The sequence below is a fragment of the Neoarius graeffei genome, chromosome 4 (assembly GCF_027579695.1).
Source record: "Neoarius graeffei isolate fNeoGra1 chromosome 4, fNeoGra1.pri, whole genome shotgun sequence".
NCBI classification, from domain to species: domain Eukaryota; kingdom Metazoa; phylum Chordata; class Actinopteri; order Siluriformes; family Ariidae; genus Neoarius; species Neoarius graeffei.
In genome coordinates, this window is record NC_083572.1 from 14,949,371 (window position 1) to 14,970,967 (window position 21,597).

At 43.3% G+C, this 21,597-nt stretch overlaps 1 protein-coding gene across 1 annotated transcript in view; it reads right to left on the reverse strand.

Moving 5' to 3' along the window:
• Positions 1–1,261: 1,261 nt before the first annotated feature.
• cacng1a (calcium channel, voltage-dependent, gamma subunit 1a) overlaps positions 1,262–21,597 on the reverse strand; it is a 59,074-nt gene continuing 38,738 nt past the window's right edge. Inside the window, exons 3-4 of the mRNA XM_060918136.1 lie at positions 7,606–7,743; positions 1,262–2,536 (exon numbers count right to left, since the gene is read on the reverse strand). Of these exons, the coding sequence (XP_060774119.1) occupies positions 2,304–2,536; positions 7,606–7,743 (371 nt within the window). The 3' untranslated portion in view covers positions 1,262–2,303. The remainder of the gene's footprint in view (positions 2,537–7,605; positions 7,744–21,597) is intronic.

The following is a 21,597-nucleotide window of genomic DNA, read 5'->3' on the forward strand; positions in this document are numbered from 1 at the left end:
GAAGCGAGCGATTTCATGCACATTATTTGCTAGTGAATCCCCTCAAATTAAATGACTTCCCAGCCACAGAATGGTCTGGGTGTTTTTTTTTTTAAAGATATTACAGAGGGTGGCACAGTGGTGTAGTGGTTAGCGCTGTCGCCTCACAGCAAGAGGGTCCAGGTTTGAGCCCCGTGGCCAGCGAGGGCCTTTCCGTGCGGAGTTTGCATGTTCTCCCCTTGTCCACGTGGGTTTCCTCTGGGTGCTCCGGTTTCCCCCACAGTCCAAAGACATGCAGGTTAGGTTAACTGGTGACTCTAAATTGACCGTAGGTGTGAATGTGAGTGTGAGTGGTTGTCTGTGTCTATGTGTCGGCCATGTGATGACCTGGCGACTTGTCCAGGGTGTACCCCGCCTTTCGCCCATAGTCAGCTGGGATAGGCTCCAGCTTGCCTGCGACCCTGTAGAACAGGATAAAGCAGCTAGAGATAATTAGATGAGATATTACAGAAATAAACATATATCACAATGACCAAATTTCAAAGGGAACTAAATTTCACTGATTTTATGAAATTGAAAGGCTGTCTAGCTTTAAAACAGAACTCTATTCTGCTTGCTAATAAGCTACCAATTTAGACCATGATGGCACCGGTTTTTTTGTTTGCTTGTTTGTTTGTTTGTTTGTTTGTTTGTTTGTTTTTCCATATGGCACAACAATTTTCATGTCAGCAAGTAGGATGGTTCATTTCAGGCACAATTGAAATAAAATTATTTTAGGGTGGACTCACCATTTCACTAAGTGTCACACTGAAGTGTTGCCAACCGTAGCTCACAAAATGTCAATGTGTCCAACCCTTACTGACATGACTGTAGTAACATACTGGTGGAACAGCCAGGAGATAATTTCATAGGGTTTGGGTTGAAGAAGTATGCAAAATACTTTAGCATATAAAAAAGTGATGGTAAAAAAAAAAGCGTAGCATGTTCATGCATTTTGAGTTAGTAGTAGGCGTGGTAACAATATTTAGAATTTGTCACGATTTACCCTCAACCAATCTTGCCATCTCGCCATACAAATTGGCGATGCAGTAGGCATAGGAAATAAAATAAGTTTATGAGTCCTGGGTTCGAGCCCCGGGGCCGGCGAGGGCCTTTCTGTGTGGAGTTTGCATGTTCTCCCCGTGTCCGCGTGGGTTTCCTCCGGGTGCTCCGGTTTCCCCCACAGTCCAAAGACATGCAGGTTAGGTTAACTGGTGACTCTAAATTGACCGTAGGTGTGAATGTGAGTGTGAATGGTTGTCTGTGTCTATGTGTCAGCCCTGTGATGACCTGGCGACTTGTCCAGGGTGTACCCCGCCTTTCGCCCGTAGTCAGCCGGGATAGGCTCCAGCTTGCCTGCGACCCTGTAGAAGGATAAAGCGGCTAGAGATAATGAGATGAGACATTTCTACTAAAATATGATTAAAATGAAATGATAGTAATAGAGTGAAAAATAAAATTTATCTTTACTTTTAATCTGTACATTTTCTCCACCTGTAGTAGACTTCATCAGCTGACACTTTGCTATTGCTACACTTTGAGTATAGTATAGCTAGCTGTCTGGTAGCTTTCAAACACAAACAGGAACTAGAAGGGCACTTGGTAGAGTGCACACCTCTGCCAAGGCACATACTTGGATTTGCATCACAATCCAATCAATTGTTCCTTGGCCCATGACCCACTTTTCCTCCAAATTTCATCAAAATCCATTCACTACTTTTTGAGTTACATTGGGAACAGACCAAAAAAAAAAAAATCCTGGATCCACATACATATCTGGATTTGCACCAATATCTAATCAATTGTTCCTTTGCCCATTTCTTGCCTTTCCTCAAAATTTCATCAAAATCTGTTCATTACTTTTTGAGTTATGTTGGGAACAGACAAACAAACAAACAAACAAATAAACAGAGGCAAAAATGCCTGATCCTGCTTTGTTAAGCTTGTTTAGCAACTGGTAGCCAATAAAATATAATTAAACCAAACGTTCATTTGACAGTAGATATGGACAGCTTTTATGAGCATAATTTTGCACATTTACAGTGCAAAACATATCCGTTCCATTATGTTAAGCATCATAAAATGGAACTGTCATCAAATATTTCAGGGAGGTTCAAACCCGAAATCCCTCCAGCCATGCCCCAAGTAAAATAATATCAAAATAAGATACTGGTGTCTCCAAAAACAATATGAAACTCAAAATCAGTTGTTTGTTTCAGTCCCATGTTTCCATGCAGCAATTGTAATGGCTAACAGAACACTGACAATTTAAACACGTCCTGATTTTATTCAATTTGTTCAGGTTCAGCATCCATGCAGGTCTCCCATGGGTTCTTAGGCATCTGGGGCATGGAGAGGAGAAGGAGAGCAATCCCACTGAGGAAGAGGAAGACGAAAGCTATGCAGGCACAGGCAAAGGACCAGGAGTAGTAATACTCAATCCAGATGGTGTCCTCACTCTCAATCATCCTCATTACTGACTGCCTCATCACCTCCACTGAAATGATGGCACATATACCTGCAGGATAAATGAACAATCAGAGGGGACAGGCTGATGAAGGAGAAAGATGTGGGAAGTAAAACAATGGAGACTCTCAGATTCAGCAGAGTCAATGACGTGAGATAATAAATGCAAAAAATGGTGCCTTCATTTTTTTCCAAGTCAGTTTACAGAATACAGAAACTGAAATCAAGTCACTTGTCAGACCCGCTTGGTGAACAAACCACCACTACTCTGTCTATTAGACTAAACGGACATGCTGCTTGTCTAGTATGTCACTCCACATAGATGCTCTTTGCTAATCAGAGCAATTCCATGATTTCCTAGCCAAGTGATAATGTGTGCTTGTAATTAATCAAGCGAAGGTGGTTCACCCCTTGAACCTTTCCATATTTGTAGTGTAAATCTGTAAATTTGTAGTGTTCATCAGGGGAGTGGATACTTATGCAACCAACAAATGCTTGCTTTTTTGGTTAATTAACCTTGGCATTACAAATAAAAAAAAATTCACCTTCAAATGTTAGATAATTGAAATGGTAAAAATCCCAATTAAGATTATTTCATTTCCAGGTTCTTACACTACAAATATGGAAAGGTTCAAGGGGTGAATACTTATGCAAGGCAATATACATACAGTATGTTTACACTACCAGTCTAACACGTGTTGCCAGGCAAAACAAACCTCGCCTATATGTTGATAATTGTAATATTTCTCAATTATCAGCTGTCAGGTTATAGTCTGATGAAAATTCATGACCTTGAGTTTGACATTTCAAAGTCATTCAAGGTCAAAGGTCATGGCAGCAATTGAAAGCTCATATGGGACTTCTTGTTGATAATGGTAAACATCTGGCTATCATGAACCATTTTAAAAGTTATATTCCTTTGAAAACCCATGACCTTCAGTTTGACCTTTCAAGGTCACTCAAGGTCAAAGATCATGGTGCCAAATGAAAGCCAATATGGCACTTCCTATAAGTTGATAATGGTAAATATCTGTTTACCATCAACCATTTTCAAGTTACAGCCCTCTGAAAATCCATGACCTTGAGTTTGAGTTTTCAGGGTCACTCAAGGTCAAAGATCATGGTGCCAAATGAAAGGCCATATAGGAGTTCCTATATGCTCATAATAGTAAACATCTGTTTATCAGCAACCGTTTTTGAGTTATAATGGAAAAATGTTATTTTGACCAAAAGGTTGATTTTTCTGGTAACCTTGACCCGATTACCCCCAAAATTTAGTCAGGTAATCTACGGACCATTGACCACCTGCCCTGAAAATTTGAAGTCAATCAGTGCAACCGTCTAGACGCTAGATTGCAGTGGCGGCTGGTAGTCTTTCAAACAGGGGAGGCTGGTCGGTTACGATATTTCCAGGTTTTAAAAGAAAAAACACATCAATTTTGCCCATACTCTTGCCTCTGATCTGGCTGATTGTTGGCACGGTCACAAACTGTGAAATAACAGGTTCTTTTGGCCCATTAGCCTACTGTCCAATATACATGATGGTGGTGTTGGGGGGGGGGTATATTTTAAGATTTTATATTTTAAAATTGTGGCATGTTGTTAAATTGACCTCGGCTGTGTTTTTGTTTAAAAATGTTTTCCAAATTGTAGCGGTGTTTAATTCATATCCAGAAAAACATATATTCCAATATAATATACTCAGCATAAACATTTTAAATAGATTCTATATTTTTGGTCCATCCATGACATATTACTAAAGTAGCCTATTTACTGTTGTTGATGTGGGTCACTTGCTGTTAGCCAATTCACTTTCTCGTACCAGGAGAGCTGAAAGGAACGAGTATTATTCCCTACCTTTTTCACCAAGTCAATTTGAGGCGTTGGTCTACCCTGCTCTTTAATTTTAATTTTTTCCTCGAAAGGAAGACTGGCAAATGGCTTCGCCAAAATTAAATCAGCAATGCTTGGCATTCGTGCGCAGCTTTCTTGCTAGCTGACTAGCCCCCTCAAGTTCAAGTTCAGTCACTCAAATAAACGAAATTTCTGGAACTAAGATAGCAAACTTGACAACACTATATTTACACTTTATTTACAATGAAAATATATACAAACTAAAAAAGCTGGTAGAAACCGTATGTAATGAATGAAATCGAAATGTAAGCCGATCTCTTACAATACACCACAGCACTTGCGAATCCGCATGGGACTGAACTGATGTTGCCAGATACTGCTGACATTATCCAGCCCAAAATATGTTCAAAACCCGCCAAAATGCACTTAAAATCGCCCAATTGGGGGGGGAACCGCCCAATCTGGCAACACAGTACCGCTGCCTGTCTATATTTGAAACGAGCTGTCAATCAAAGAAAATATCCGGCCACTTTCACCAATCACCAGTCTCCTCGCGGAAACTGCCATGTCCCTCCCATGTGAGGCTCGGAGTCCGTGGGGCGGGCATTTTCGCAGTATTTGTCCAATAACCGTCTTGCATTTTGAGATTGAAAAGCGCGTAGCTCCCAAATGCCATTGAAGTCCACTGAGGCTGGGAGTCCGTGAGACTCTGTGGGCGGGCATTTTTGCAGTATTTGTCCAATAATTGTCTTGCATTTTGAGATTGACAAGCACATAGCTCCCAATCCACTGAGGCTGGGCTGCATCGCGCTGTCACGAGGGGGAAAAACTCACGCACACATTAGGCGAACTGGGGAAAGTTATAACGGAATGATTTCGCACTGTAGTGGGTTGAGCACATATATTTCTATGATTCTGGATCTGAAATAGCAATGTTTTAAGGTCGGCTATAACATAAGCCTAGCGCAATTCATCCTACACGATGTTCGTCATTTTTAGAGGAGGCTGAGCCTCCCTCGTTGTCTTAGAGCAATTGCCCATGCTAGATTGTTAACAGGCAGACACCAAACAAACAAACAAAACAAACTGCACTGATTACAATACCTTGCCCCGCTTACTCCATCACGGGCGAGGTAAAAATTTGGATTTGCTAGCTTAAATAAATATTATAATATCTTGAGACATTTCGTAAATTGTGTAAATACTGACGTTAATGCCTAGGTAGACATTATTTTACATTATTTCATAGTGTTGATAACAGTGGCAGCTGGTAGTCTTTCAAACAGGGGAGGCTGGTCGGTTACGATATTTCCAGGTTTTAAAAGAAAAAACACATCAATTTTGCCCATACTCTTGCCTCTGATCTGGCTGATTGTTGGCAGCGTCACAAACTGTGAAATAACAGGTTCTTTTGGCCCATTAGCCTACTGTCCAATATACATGATGGTGGTGTTGGGGGGGTATATTTTAACATTTTATATTTTAAAATTGTGGCATGTTGTTTAAAAATTGATCATTATTGAAAGCAGCTCTTTGTCAGGAACCTCAGCAGTAGAGCTGGGTGCCACACATTTCATTCAATGACACTTTCCCTATATTTTACTTATTTTGACTGAGAAATGTTTTATTGACAATTTTGATAACCCTTCACTTTTAATCCAGGTCTGTAGTGTGAAATGTTCTCGGCTGTGTTTTTGTTTAAAAATGTTTTTCAAATTGTAGCGGTGTTTAATTCATATCCAGAAAAATATATATTCCAATATAATATACTCAGCATAAATATTTTAAATAGATTCTATATTTTGGTCCATCCATGACATATTACTAAAGTAGCCTATTTACTGTTGTTGATGTGGGTCACTTGCTGTTAGCCAATTCACTTTCTCGTACCAGGAGAGCTGAAAGGAACGAGTATTATTCCCTACCTTTTTCACCAAGTCAATTTGAGGCGTTGGTCTACCCTGCTTTTTAATTTAAATTTTTTCCTTGAAAGGAAGACTGGCAAATGGCTTCACCAAAATTAAATCAGCAATGCTTGGCATTCGTGCGCAGCTTTCTTGCTAGCTGACTAGCCCCCTCAAGTTCAAGTTCAGTCACTCAAATAAACGAAATTTCTGGAACTAAGATAGCAAACTTGACAACACTATATTTACACTTTATTTACAATGAAAATATATACAAACTAAAAAAGCTGGTAGAAACCATATGTAATGAATGAAATCGAAATGTAAGCTGATCTCTTACAATACACCACAGCACTTGCGAATCCGCATGGGACTGAACTGATGTTGCCAGATACTGCTGACGTTATCCAGCCCAAAATATGTTCAAAACCCGCCAAAATGCACTTAAAATCGCCCAATTGGGCGGGAAACCCCCCAATCTGGCAATACTGTACCGCTGCCTGTCTATAGTTGAAACGAGCTGTCAATCAAAGAAAATATCCGGCCGCTTTCACCAATCACCAGTCTCCTCGCGGAAACTGCCATGTCCCTCCCATGTGAGGCTGGGAGTCCGTGGGTGGGCATTTTCGCAGTATTTGTCCAATAACCGTCTTGCATTTTGAGATTGAAAAGCGCGTAGCTCCCAAATGCCATTGAAGTCCACTGAGGCTGGGAGTCCGTGAGACTCCGTGGGCGGGCATTTTCGCAGTATTTCTCCAATAGTTGTCTTGCATTTTGAGATTGACAAGCACAAGCTCCCAATCCACTGAGGCTGGGCTGCATCGCGCTGTCACGAGGGGGAAAAACTCACGCACACATTAGGCGAACTGGGGAAAATTATAACGGAATGATTTCGCACTGTAGTGGGTTGAGCACATATATTTCTATGATTCTGGATCTGAAATAGCAATGTTATAAGGTCGGCTATAACATAAGCCTAGCGCAATTCATCCTACATGATGTTTATCATTTTTAGAGGAGGCTGAGCCTCCCTCGTTGTCTTAGAGCAATCGCCCGTGCTAGATTGTTAACAGGCAGACACCAAACAAACAAAACAAACTGCACTGATCACAATACCTTGCCCCGCTTACTCCATCACGGGCGAGGTAAAAATTTGGATTTGCTAGCTTCAATAAATATTATAATATCTTGAGACATTTCGTAAATTGTGTAAATATTGATGTTAATGCCTAGGTAGACATTATTTTACATTATTTCATAGTGTTGATAACTTCAAACTCATCTGAAATATGAGCAGGTTGTGTTCAAACTTTTGACTGGTAGAATTAGAAACGGGAAGATGTCCAGACACTTGTAGTCTTACCAGCAAATGCATAAAACATTCCAGCAGGTTTGTAGAGATACTCCTTGCCTTTCCTTAGAGATCCCAGAATGCACAGAGTTCCCAGAATAATGAAGGCCAGGCTGAAAACAGCAATGGCTGCTGCTGAGATGTTGTACTCTGGAAAAAGAGCAAATGAAGTAAAATATATAGAATAGTTGCTATATAATTATTTACAGGTCATTGTGTGTTATAAAGGTTGCTCATATGCTATTACAGTGATGCAGTGATTAGCACTGTCACCTCACAGCAAGAAGGTTCTGGGTTTTAACCTTGTGGCTGACTGGGGCCTTTCTGTGTAGAGTTTGCATGTTCTCCTTGTGCCTGTGTGGGTTTCCTCCGGGTGCTCCGGTTTCCCCCACAGTCCAAAGACATGCAGGTTAGGTTAACTGGTGACTCTAATTGACCGTAGGTGTGAATGTGAGTGTGAATGGTTGTTTGTCTCTGTGTTAGCCCTGTGATAGATGAGTGACCTGCCCTGAAGTCAGGTGGGATTGGCTCCAGCTTCCCCCATAACCCTGATGGATAAGTGAGATAGATAATGGATGGAGATGTATATATACAGTTGTGGTCAGAAGTTTACATACAGTGACATGAATGTTATCTTGGATATGAATGTCATGGCAATATTTGGGCTTTCAGTAATTTTTTTGAACTGTTCTTTTTCTATGGCAGAATGTACAGCATACATCTTTAATAAAAAAAAAAAAATACTAGAGTTTGGTGCATAAGTTTTAATTAGGGCCCGAGCACCGAACAGTGTGAAGACCCTATTGTTTTTCGAAGGACAACAATAGGGTCGAGCACCGTTCGGTGTGAGACCCTATTGTTTTTCGAAGGATTATTATTCTTATTCTGGGTCCGAGCACCGTTCGGTGCGAGACCCTATTGTTTTTCGAAGGATTATTATTATAACTATTATTAGGGCCAGAGCACCGTTAGGTGCGAAGACCCTATTGTTTTTCGAAGGATTATTATTATTATTATTATTATTATTATTATTATTCTGCCGCGTTTGGCCTTATTTGAGGCATTTCCCATGCACCAAAACTCATGAAATTTGATACACACATCAGTCATTGTCACCACTACTCAGCCACAGACTTTTGGCTCCGGGCATGGTCCAGGGACTTCATAGAACCCCTTTTTCCATTTCCCATTGAAATGAATGGGTAGAACTTTGGAATGATGATGTCATAAGGCCATTTGGAGTGAAATTACACATAGTCATTTTTAACGTACTCCTCCTAGACGGTTCATCAGATTCATGTCAAACTTGGCAAACATGATGCCAAGATATTGCTGAAGTTGAATTGCTAAGGGATTTTTGATATGTTGTAATATGTCGAAATATTATAACATATAATATGCCAAGATATTGCTGAATGTTGAACATGATATCTTGTAATATGATTCTGATTCCGATACTCTTTAGCCATTATGGGCCTGTCTGGTATAGCGCCACCAACTGGCCAAGGAAAGAATAGGGTTTTGAATATGTGTGTTTTGGCACATGATGAATTTTAACATGCTCCTCCGAGACGGTTCATGAGATTCATGTGAAATTTGTTGTACGTGATGCCAAGATGTCGCTGATATTAAATTGCGAAGGGATTTTTGATATGTTGAAATGGCCTTATGATTTTAATATCTTGCCACATAAACAGGAAACGTGTCAGAAAGCCACAGTGCATTGACTGTATGGTCGGACACTTCTTACTTCAATAGATATTATGATTATTAAGATAACCTGACGCCCAATGGGTCTGCCTGTTATAACACCACCACCTGGCCAAGCAGGAAATGTGCTAGAAACTGGCAATACCTTAACTGATTGATCTGACACTTTACAAAATATTGTGTATTATGATTGTGATGATATTCACATGTGTAATTCATATGCCTAGCACAGCGCCACCACCTGGCCAAGCAGGAAATGTGCCAGAAATTGGCAATGCCTTCACTGATTGATCTGACACTTTACAAAATATTGTGTATTATGATTGTGATGATATTCGCATGTGTAATTCAGATGCCTAGCACAGCGCCACCATCTGGCCAAGCAGGAAATGGGCAAAAAATGTTCAATTCATTGATGGATTGATCTGAAACTTTACAAAATATAGGATATCGTTATTCTGATGATATTGACATGTCTAATTCACAGGCCTAGCACAGTATCACCATCTGGCCAAGCAGGAAATGTGACAAAAACTTTCAATGCTTTGACGGATTGATCTATGACATGCCTGACATAGTGCCACCAACACACTCACATGCATGCACACACACACACACACACACACACACACACACACTCATACATGTAACGCACACACACACACACACACACACACACACACACATGTAACGCACACACACACACACACACACACACACACACACACACACACACACACACACACTCATACATGTAGCACACACACACATGCACGCACGCACACACTCATACACATACACAGTTGCAATCATATACACACACATGAATACTCACATGAGAATGGGTGACATATACAATTCTGTGCACACACATACCGTACACACACTCACAGTCATATGCATATTTATGCATACACACAAACACTTTCAGAAGTATGCACTCACATGCACACGCAACATCTATAAACACACTCTCTCTCTTTCACACACACACTCTCTCTCTGTCTCTCTCTCTCTCTCTCTCTCTCTCTCTGACAAACAGACACACACACACACACACCATAATAGTGACCTGCCATCATTGTGCATTTTGTTGCAGACATATGAAAACTCTGCATGTACACACACACACACACACACACACACACACACACTGCAGACACAGGAAAGCTATGATGACTTAAGATTACAGCGTGAGATAGAGATAAGGAGGCGACACGTATAGTTTTGTACATATATAAATGTATATTTTTACACCACAGAAACACACACACACACACACTTACTGTCTTTGTCTGTCTATCTCTCATCCGTCAAGCAGTCATGGCATTTAAAACATGCACATCACCTTTGAACATTTGCTGAATATATGACATGTGACTGTTTTGTTGGATGGCGGAATGTCCTGGGTTGCGGAACCACACGTGTGAGGGCCCGTCAAGGCTGTTAGCGGCTTTAATTTTCTTTGGGTTTTCTGAAATCAACACAGGGTCAAAATCTGTATAAAGTGTCAAAAATATACATATAGCACACCTAATATTTGGGTAAAATGTCTCTTCGCAAGATTCACCTTGACCAAATATTGTTGTTTACCATGAACAAGCTTCTAGCAGAATTCTGGTTGGATATTTCACGACTCTTCATGATAGAATTGGTAGAATTCAATTTTTTTTTTTTTCGTGGCATGGACTCAACTTATAAGCACGGTCCATAGATTTTCAATAGGGTTGAAGTCAGGATTTGTTTTAAGCTTAATGTTAGCCTGCTTTATCCTCCACAACCAGCTCTGATGCGTGTTTGGGTTCATTGTCCTGTTGCAACTCCCAAGTCATGTTCAAGTTTCTGATGGTTTATGCTGAAGAATTCTGAGGTAGTCCTCCTTCTTCATTATTCCATCCATTTTATGCAATGAACCACTTCCACTGGCAGCAAAACAGCCCCAGAGCATGATGATCCTACCACCACCACCAGCTGGTACAGTGTCCCTCTGTACATGGTGGTCATTGTGGCCAAACAACTCAATATTTGTCTCATCTGACCATACAGCTATCCTCCAGAAGGCATTTTTCTTTGTTCTTGTGGTCAGTTGCAAACTTTAGTTAAGCTTGAAGGTGTCAATTTTGGAGCAGGGGGTTATTTCTTGGATAGCAGCCTCTTAGTCCATGGTGATCTGACCTGTAGACAGTGATCCATCAGCTTCCAGTTCATGGCAGGGCTGTGCCATAGTGGTTCCCAGATTGTTCCTGACCATCCAAACCAATTTCCTTTCAGCTGAGGATGACAGTTTAGGTTTTCTTGAAGCAAAGTGGCTTGGCAAAGTGACTACACCTCACAATAACTTGGATACAATTGTTTGAACTGATCTTGGAATTTGCAGTTGTTTAGAAATGGCTCTAAGAGACATTCCGGAGTTGTGTATGTGATCCTCTTTCTCAGATCTGCACTGAGCTCCTTGGACTTTCCCATTTTACTGTGTGCTGGTCAATCCAATGAGTGCTGTAAACAAACCCTTTTTATGAAGGCACAGAGAAGCTACCAGCTGTAGTCAATCACAATCACTAACAGGAAGTTAAGAGACATGGGCCTTGGCAAGATAAGAGACATTTTGGAAGTTTCAGCACCTCCGAATTAATAAACTAAGTGAGCATATGTAAATTTTTTACCCTGTATGTATAATTTTGACCCTGTGTTGATTTTAGAAAACCCAAAGAAAATTTAAACTTGTGCACCAAATTCCAGTGTGGTTTTTTTTTAAAGATGTATGCTGTACTGTACATTCTGCCACAGAAAAAGAACAGTTAAAAAAATACTGAAAGCCCAAATATTGCTATGACATTCATATCCAAGATCACATTCATGTCACTCTATGTAAACTTCTGACCACAACTATATATGGCAGTAGCAAGAACTTGGAGAAACTTACAGTGGCATGGAGAGAAAATGCTAAAGTCCAGTAGCCTGATCTCAAGAGCTGTGAGAATGCAACCACTGTGCCACTCGGTCACTTTGGACCAGTTATGATTGGAATCAATGAGTAAATTGTGCCAAATTTAATAAAATCATATTTGAATGTGCTTAAATGTTGATATCTGTTCTTGATTAAAATTGATGTTGGTTCTGCAACACATCAGTGCAATGTGTCTTGAACTCCACATGGAGTAACTGAACTTTCTTATTTTCCTTTACCTTTTATTTAACATTTATTTAACCAGGTTAGTCACATAGAGAAAAAAATCACTTTCTATAAAGGCCACATCTACAGTATAATGCACTCTAATAAACATATTCTAGTACTAGAAGGACACTCGGTAGAATGTATACCACCATCAAGCCACATACTGTATTATCAACATCAAAATCAAATCACTTGACTCAAAATAATATGAAAGCTGTACACCAAATTTCATCCAAATCTGTTCACTACTTTTTGAGTTACGTTGGGAACAGACCAAAAAATCCTGGATGATCCACACACACATCCAGATTTGCATCAAAATCTAAATAACTTCCTTGGCCAATGGTCCATCTTTCCACCAAATTTCATCAAAATCAGTTCACTACTTTTTGGGTTACACTGGGAACAGATAGACAAACAAACAAACAAATGTCGGCAAAAACATAACCTCCTCCAAGAAATTTGGTGGAGGTAATAACAATTAATCTAAAATAAACACATTCACAGCATGCTAGAATGCACTCAAAAGGCATTATACACATTGTTATAATTATTTATGAGAAGCCATTAAAGTTTATAGCAATGTCTAGAGCACATTTATGCATTTAATAATGAATTATACATAGTTTATCGTTTATAAGACGTTATATTGACAGATGTAACTTTCTATAATATGGTTTGATGTACGGTATGTGCCACAAACACTACTTATCATGCATTATGTTAACAATTCATATTTAACAATTATTCCACGAAATCGAGTCGTACATGAGCTGATAGCTGATGAAGTGTGTAGCACCGAGTTGGCTATCAGCCATGTATGATGAAATTGAGTGGAATAACTATTTTATTCTATCCACATTCACTGGATTTTGAGAAACAGCATTTTTATTTTTTGCAAATTTGATAAATAAAAACTTTATGCAAAACATCGAACAAAATAATTTCCACCTAGGATGTAAACAAACCGGCGAAATTACAGTAGCAATTTGTGAAAAATGCTATAATTATTGAAAAATAAAATAGATGTGTTCTTCCCATCAAATACTTTTATTCCATATTTTATTGCTTTTTTTGTATGTTTTTGGGTTTTGTTTTCGAGTAGAGTTTTTATTTCGTCCTCGGTTGGTTCAGCAACACACTCCGCTATTTAGTTTTTCTTTACTCACGGTATATGAGCTGATAGCCTAATAGTAGAGTAGCCAATCAGAGTGCACGATTGCTCATATCCAGTGAATGTGGACAGAATAAAAAAACTTATAGCTACAAAGTATAATGCATTTTCATGGATATAATGCCTTACAAATGCATTATAACATGATATGAATGTGTTCATAGTTCAATACAAATGAAAGTTAAAACAGGAAGTGCTATAGATTTAGTTGATTGATTGATTGATTGATTGATTGATTGATTGATTGATTCTGAACAATAAAGAAGAAAGATATAAAAATTAAAAAAAAATTAAATAAAAAATGCAATAATCAAAACATCGTCATAAACAAACAGAATAGCGTAACCACAAGGCAGTAACATAATAATGTTCAGAAAGGATTAGGAAGAAGTAATAACTTATCCAATCCTAACCCTCTATACCACTGCTAATCAAACGTCACTTTCCGCCATAATAAACTATATATACAAAAGAAAACAAAAGCAACAAACAAAAAGAAAACATACCAACATACCAAGACATACCGACATGGTATAATATCGACCAAATCAAATCATATATACAGATACTTATGTTATGCATATACACACATACAATACATCTATACAGTACATACATATACACCTACCTAAAACTATACACAAAATACCAGAAGACCAGTCACAGACTTACTCTCAATTTCATCATCACCTATATAGTCTGCCTGTCCTCATTCTCATATATTTTTAGTAACATGTTTTTATATAATTTTTTAAACAGTTTTATGTTGGTGCTATTTTTGAGTTCAATATCCAGACCATTCCACAATTGCACCCCACAGACTGTTATGCACATACTTTTCAAAGTTGTTCTAACATTTACTCTCTTAAAATTCATTTCCCCTCTCAGGTTATACCCACCCTGCCTTTCCATAAACATATTTTGTACCTCACCCGGAAGAAGGTTATGTCTTGCTTTATACATAATTTGTGCAGTCTTGTGTTTAACTAGATCAGTGAATTTCAGAGTGTGTGCTTTTACGAATAATGCGTTTGTATGCTCAAGATATCCCGTATTATTGACGATTCTTATTGCTCTTTTTTGTAATGTGCATAAGACTGCATAACGGCTTGGATGAAACAGTTAAACCGGTTGGTGAGTGTGAATGGTTGTCTGTGTCTATGTGTCAGCCCTGTGATGACCTGGCGACTTGTCCAGGGTGTACCCCGCCTTTCGCCCGTAGTCAGCTGAGATAGGCTCCAGCTTGCCTGCGACCCTGTAGAACAGGATAAAGCGGCTAGAGATAATGAGATGAGATGAGATGAGTCACGGTGCACAGTGTAATGTGTGAGGACAGCGCTGAGAGAATAATAAAATAATCAAGGAGACAGAATGGTATGCTAACTACTAGGCTCAGGCTCGTCACCCAGAAAACCACTGATGCCATTCACTGAGGCATGAGAATTGTTCATCACTCCTCCTGCCACAATCCCCTTAGGGACAGTGTTCAAGATACAAATTACATCCTACAACCCCAATTCCAAAAAAGTTGGGACAAAGTACAAATTGTAAATAAAAACGGAATGCAAAAATTTACAAATCTCAAAAACTGATATTGTATTCACAATAGAACATAGACAACATATCAAATGTTGAAAGTGAGACATTTTGAAATTTCATGCCAAATATTGGCTCATTTGAAATTTCATGACAGCAACACATCTCAAAAAAGTTAGGACAGGGGCAATAAGAGGCTGGAAAAGTTAAAGGTACAAAAAAGGAACAGCTGGAGGACCAAATTGCAACTCATTAGGTCAATTGGTAATAGGTTATTAACATGACTGAGTATACATAAAAAGAGCATCTTGGAGTGGCAGCGGCTCTCAGAAGTAAAGATGGGAAGAGGATCACCAATCCCCCTAATTCTGCGCCGACAAATAGTGGAGCAATATCAGAAAGGAGTTAGACAGTGTAAAATTGCAAAGAGTTTGAACATGTCATCATCTTCAGTGCATGATATCATCAAAAGATTCAGAGAATCTGGAAGAATCTCTGTGCGTAAGGGTCAAGGCCAGAAAACCATACTGGGTGCCCGTGATCTTCGTGCCCTTAGACGGCACTGCAACACATACAGGCATGCTTCTGTATTGGAAATCACAAAATGGGCTCAGGAATATTTCCAGAGAACATTATCTGTGAACACAATTCACCTTGCCATCCGCCGTTGCCAGCTAAAACTCTATAGTTCAAAGAAGAAGCCGTATCTAACCATGATCCAGAAGCGCAGACGTCTTCTCTGGGCCAAGGCTCATTTAAAATGGACTGTGGCAAAGTGGAAAACTGTTCTGTGGTCAGACGAATCAAAATTTGAAGTTCTTTATGGAAATCAGGGACGCCATGTCATTCGGAGTAAAGAGGAGAAGGACGACCCAAGTTGTTATCAGCGCTCAGTTCAGAAGCCTGCATCTCTGATGGTATGGGGTTGCATTAGTGCATGTGGCATGGGCAGCTTACACATCTGGAAAGACATCATCAATGCTGAAAGGCATATCCAGGTTCTAGAGCAACATATGCTCCCATCCAGACGACGTCTCTTTCAGGGAAGACCTTGAATTTTCCAATGTGACAATGCCAAACCACATACTGCATCAATTACAGCATCATGGCTGCGTAGAAGAAGGGTCCAGGTACTGAACTGGCCAGCCTGCAGTCCAGATCTTTCACCCATAGAAAACATTTGGCGCATCATAAAACGGAAGATACGACAAAAAAGACCTAAGACAGTTGAGCAACTAGAATCCTACATTAGACAAGAATGGGTTAACTTTCCTATCCCTAAACTTGAGGAACTTGTCTCCTCAGTCCCCAGACATTTACAGACTGTTGTAAAGAGAAAAGGGGATGTCTCACAGTGGTAAACATGGCCTTGTCACAACTTTTTTGAGATGTGTTTGTGGCAGCAGGGGTGTGGTCAAGCGTCGGTCTGTGAATGGAGGGCGGAGTCAGGGAAGGTAAGTGGTGGAATCACTGCACCTGATGGGAATTAACCTGTGTTTGTGTGTCTTCCCCAGTGACCGTGCCCTATAAGAGGAGAGGGAGCGCGGAGGAAGGGAGCTACTCCCGACCTGGAGACCTGTGTGTGTGTGCACGTATAGTTTAAAGCTGAAAAGCTACAATAAACGAGTTCTGAGAACTCAGTTCTGGCCTGCCGTGCTTCTGTGCTCCACCCACCTAGAACACTTGCTACAGTGGTACCGAAACCCGGGACGGAGCGCAGGAGAGAACAGCCCCATGGAGTCCTCCCCCTTCAAGGACCTGATCCATGCCCTCGCTACGGCCCAACAGAGCCAGCACCAGGCGCTGGTCGCCCTCCGGGAAGAACAGGAGCAAAGGTTCGAGGCCCTGGTGCTGGCGCAGCAGGAAGATCGCCAAGCGTTCCGGCACCTACTCGCGTCGGCGGGGTCCACCACCTCCACCGCTGCGGGCCCTTCCCACCTCACCCTGATGAAGATGGGCCCGCACGACGAACCTGAGGCCTTCCTCGCTCTCTTTGAGCAGGCAGCAGAGGCGTGGGGTTGGCCGGTGGAACAGCACGCGGCGCGCCTCCTCCCCCTGCTCACGGGCGAGGCGCAGCTGGCCGCGCTACAGCTCCCCGCCGACAGCCGGCTGGTCTACGCGGATCTCCGCAGGGCCGTCCTCCAGCACGTGGGTCGCACTCCAGAGCAGCAGTGGCAGCGCTTCCATGCGCTGCGCCTGGAGGAGGTTGGCCGGCCATTTGCGTTTGGCCAGCAACTTCGGGACGCCTACCACTGGTGGCTGAGGGCCGACAACCGCGACGCCGAGGAGATCATCGATCTGGTGGCTCTGGAGCAGTTCGTTGCTTGACTTCCAGAAGGAACCGCAGAGTGGGTCCAGTGACATCGCCCGGCGTCGCTGGATCAGGCCATTGAGTTGGCGGAGGACCATATGGCAGCCGTTCCAATGGCAGGACAACGTGTCTCCCCTTCTCCCCTCCCCTCTCCCTCTCTCTCCCCTTCTGTTCCTCTCCCTCGCCCCATTCCCCCACCGTGAAGGCGGGGGCCGTCTGCACCCCAGCTGGCCCGCCTCACCCGCGGTGTCCTACCGTTTCCTACTTCCGTGTCTGTGTCTTCCCCCCCTCAGGTGAGTGATATCCGGAACACCGGTGCAGAGAGAGAGCCCAGGCCGGTGTGCTGGCGCTACGGGGAGCCAGGGCACCTCCAGCATCAGTGCTCGGCGATGGAGGTGGGCGCGGTAGTCCGGCTCTCCGACGCGCCAGGAACCGCCCTCGATCGGGCTGGAGTGTATCGCATACCGGTGAGTATCCAAGGGGATACGTATCAGGCTTTGGTGGATTCTGGCTGTAATCAGACCGCAATCCACCAAAGCCTGGTGCAAAATGAGGCATTGGGGGGAGCACAATTGGTGAAGGTGTTGTGTGCATGGGGATGTTCACAACTATCCTTTAGTGTCGGTCCACATTCTGTTTCGAGGGGAGAAATTTAGAGTTCAGGCAGTGGTTAATCCTCGCCTCACCCACTCTATAATTTTGGGGACTGATTGGCCGGGATTTCGGGATTTAATGACGCACTTAGTGAAGAGTGGGTCCTGCCATAGTTTAGCGGGGGGAGGTCCCGGAGTGGCATTGGTGGGAGCAGCTGTCACAGAGCCGTCTATGTCATCACCACGTCAGAGTGAGGAACAGCAGGCTCCTCCTCCCTCTCTCGGGGAATCCCTTGCGGATTTTCCGTTAGAGCAGTCACGAGATGAGTCTCTGCGGCATGCATTTGACCAAGTGAGAGTAATCGATGGTCAAACGCTCCAGCCAAACACCACCCCGTCCTTCCCCTATTTTTTCATTATTAAGGATAGGTTATACCGAATGACGCAGGACACTCAAACTAAGGAACAAATAACCCAACTTTTGATCCCAAAAAGCCGCCGGGAATTGGTATTCCAGGTGGCTCACTTTAATCCCATGGCTGGACACTTAGGGCAGGATAAGACACTAGCCCGAATAATGGCCCGGTTCTATTGGCCAGGGATTCATGGCGATGTCCGTAGGTAGTGTACGGCATGCCACAAATGCCAGTTAGTAAATCCAGTGGCCATCCCAAAAGCACCTTTGCGCCCTCTACCATTAATTAAGACCCCATTTGAAAGAATTGGGATGGATCTCGTCGGGCCATTAGATCGGTCAACACGAGGATATTCCTTTATTTTAGTTCTGGTGGACTATGCAACGCGATATCCGGAAGCGGTACCACTCCGCAATATCTCTGCACGTAGTATTGCGGAAGCGCTCTTCCATGTTATCTCCCGAGTCAGAATCCCCAAAGACATTCTGACTGATCAAGGCACTACGTTCATGTCATGCACACTGCGCGAACTGTATGGGTTATTGGGAATCAAGCCAATCCGCACCAGCGTTTATCACCCACAAACGGACGGCTTAGTCGAACGGTTTAATCGCACCCTCAAAAACATAATTAAAAAATTTGTAAGCGAGGACGCACGTAACTGGGATAAATGGCTCGAACCCCTGCTTTTCGCAGTGTGAGAGGTCCCACAAGATTCCACGGGGTTCTCCCCATTTGAATTATTATATGGGCGTAAGCCGCGCGGCATCCTAGATGTGCTGCGGGAAAATTGGGAGGAGGGACCTTCCCCATGCAAAAATGAAATTCAATACGTTATTGACCTGCGCGCAAAACTCCACACACTCACACACCTAACCCAGGAGAATTTGCGGCAGGCTCAAGAACGTCAAGTCCGCCTGTACAACAGGGGCACGCGCCTTCGGGAATTCACATCGGGAGACAAAGTACTCGTGTTATTGCCCACATCAAGCTCTAAATTAATCGCCAGGTGGCAAGGACCCTTTGAGGTCACACGGCAAGTCGGGGACATCAACTATGAGGTGAGGCAAACGGACAGGAGTGGGGTGTTACAGGTATACCACCTCAATCTGTTAAAACATTGGAGCGAGGAGGTCCCCGTGGCGCTGGTGTCGGTGGTTCCAGAGAAGGCAGAGCTGGGGCCGAAGGTTCAAAAGGGAAAATTGGCATCACCCACCTCTCTGGTCCCCTGTGGAGCCCACCTCTCCCTGACCCAGCTCGCGGAGGTCGCCCGGTTGCAAACAGAATTTTCTGACATGTTCTCGCCCCTGCCCGGCCGCACTCACCTCATAGAACACCGCACTGAGATGCCCCCGGGGGTGGTAGTGCACAGCCGCCATTACAGACTGCCTGAACACAAGAAAAAGGTGGTTCGGGAAGAATTCAAGACCATGCTCGAAATGGGCATTGTCAAGGAGTCCCACAGTGACTGGAGCAGTCTGGTGGTCTTGGTTCCCAAGGCCGATGGGTCGGTCTGGTTCTGTGTGGACTATAGAAAAGTCAACGCGGTGTCTAAATTTGATGCATACCCAATGCCTCGTATTGACAAGTTGCTCGATCGACTAGGCACGGCTTGTTTTTATTCGACACTGGATTTGACAAAGGGATATTGGCAGATCCCCTTGACTCCACTATCCCGAGAGAAAACGGCCTTTTCCACACTGTTTGGCTTACACCAGTTCATCACACTTCCGTTTGGGCTGTTTGGGGCACCTGCTACGTTCCAGTGGCTTATGGATAGGGTCCTCTGCTCCCACTCCACCTATGTGGCCGCATACTTGGATGACATTATTATTTATAGTAATGACTGGCCGCAGCACCTACAACACCTGAGGGATGTCCTGGGGTCACTGAGGCGAGCGGGGCTCACAGCCAACCCGAAGAAGTGTGCGATTGGGCGGGTGGAAGTATGGTATCTGGGCTTCCACTTGGGCAATGGGCAGGTGCGTCCCCAAATCAATAAGACAGCAGTGATTGTGGCCTGCCTGAGGCCCAAGACCCAAAAGGGGGTGAGGCAGTTCCTGGGGCTGGCTGGCTATTATCGTAGGTTTATACCTAATTATTCGGACGTCACCAGCCCGCTGACGGATCTCACTAAAAAGGGGGCACCAGATCCGGTCCAGTGGATGGAACAATGCCAGCAGGCTTTCTCTAAGGTAAAGGCTGCACTGTGTGGGGGGCCACTGCTACACTCCCCTGACTTTTCTCTCCCCTTTGTTTTACAGATGGACACATCGGACAGAGGGCTGGGGGCTGTTCTGTCCCAGGAGGTGGAGGGGGAGGACCGTCCAGTGCTGTACATCAGCCGCAAGCTGTCGGTGTGCGAGGGCAGGTACAGCACCATAGAGAAGGAATGCCTCGCCATCAAGTGGGCAGTTCTCGCCCTCCGCTACTATCTGCTGGGGTGCCCTTTCACCCTCTGGTCGGACCACGCGCCCCTGCAGTGGCTCCACCGCATGAAGGATGCCAACGTGCGGATCACCCGTTGGTATCTGGCACTCCAGCCGTTTAAGTTCGAGGTGGTCCACAGGCCGGGGGCGCAGATGATTGTAGCGGACTTCCTCTCCCGTCAAGGGGGGGGGGGAATCAGCTGCAGGCCGGACGGGTGCCCGGCCTGAGTCGGGCGGTGGGGGTATGTGGCAGCGGGGGCGTGGTCAAGTGTTGGTCTGTGAATGGAGGGCGGAGTCAGGTAAGGTAAGTGGCGGAATCACTGCACCTGACGGGAATTAACTTGTGTTTGTGTGTCTTCCCCAGTGACCGTGCCCTATAAGAGGAGAGGGAGCACGGAGGAAGGGAGCTACTCCCGACCTGGATACCTGTGTATGCGCGCGTGCGTGCATGTATAGTTAAAAGCTGAAAAGCTACAATAAACGAGTTTTGAGAACTCAGTTCTGGCCTGCCGTGCTTCTGTGCTCCACCCACCTAGAACACTTGCTACAGTGTTGTTGTCATGAAATTTAAAATCACCTAATTTTTCTCTTTAAATGATACATTTTCTCAGTTTAAACATTTGATATGTCATCTATGTTCTATTCTGAATAAAATATGGA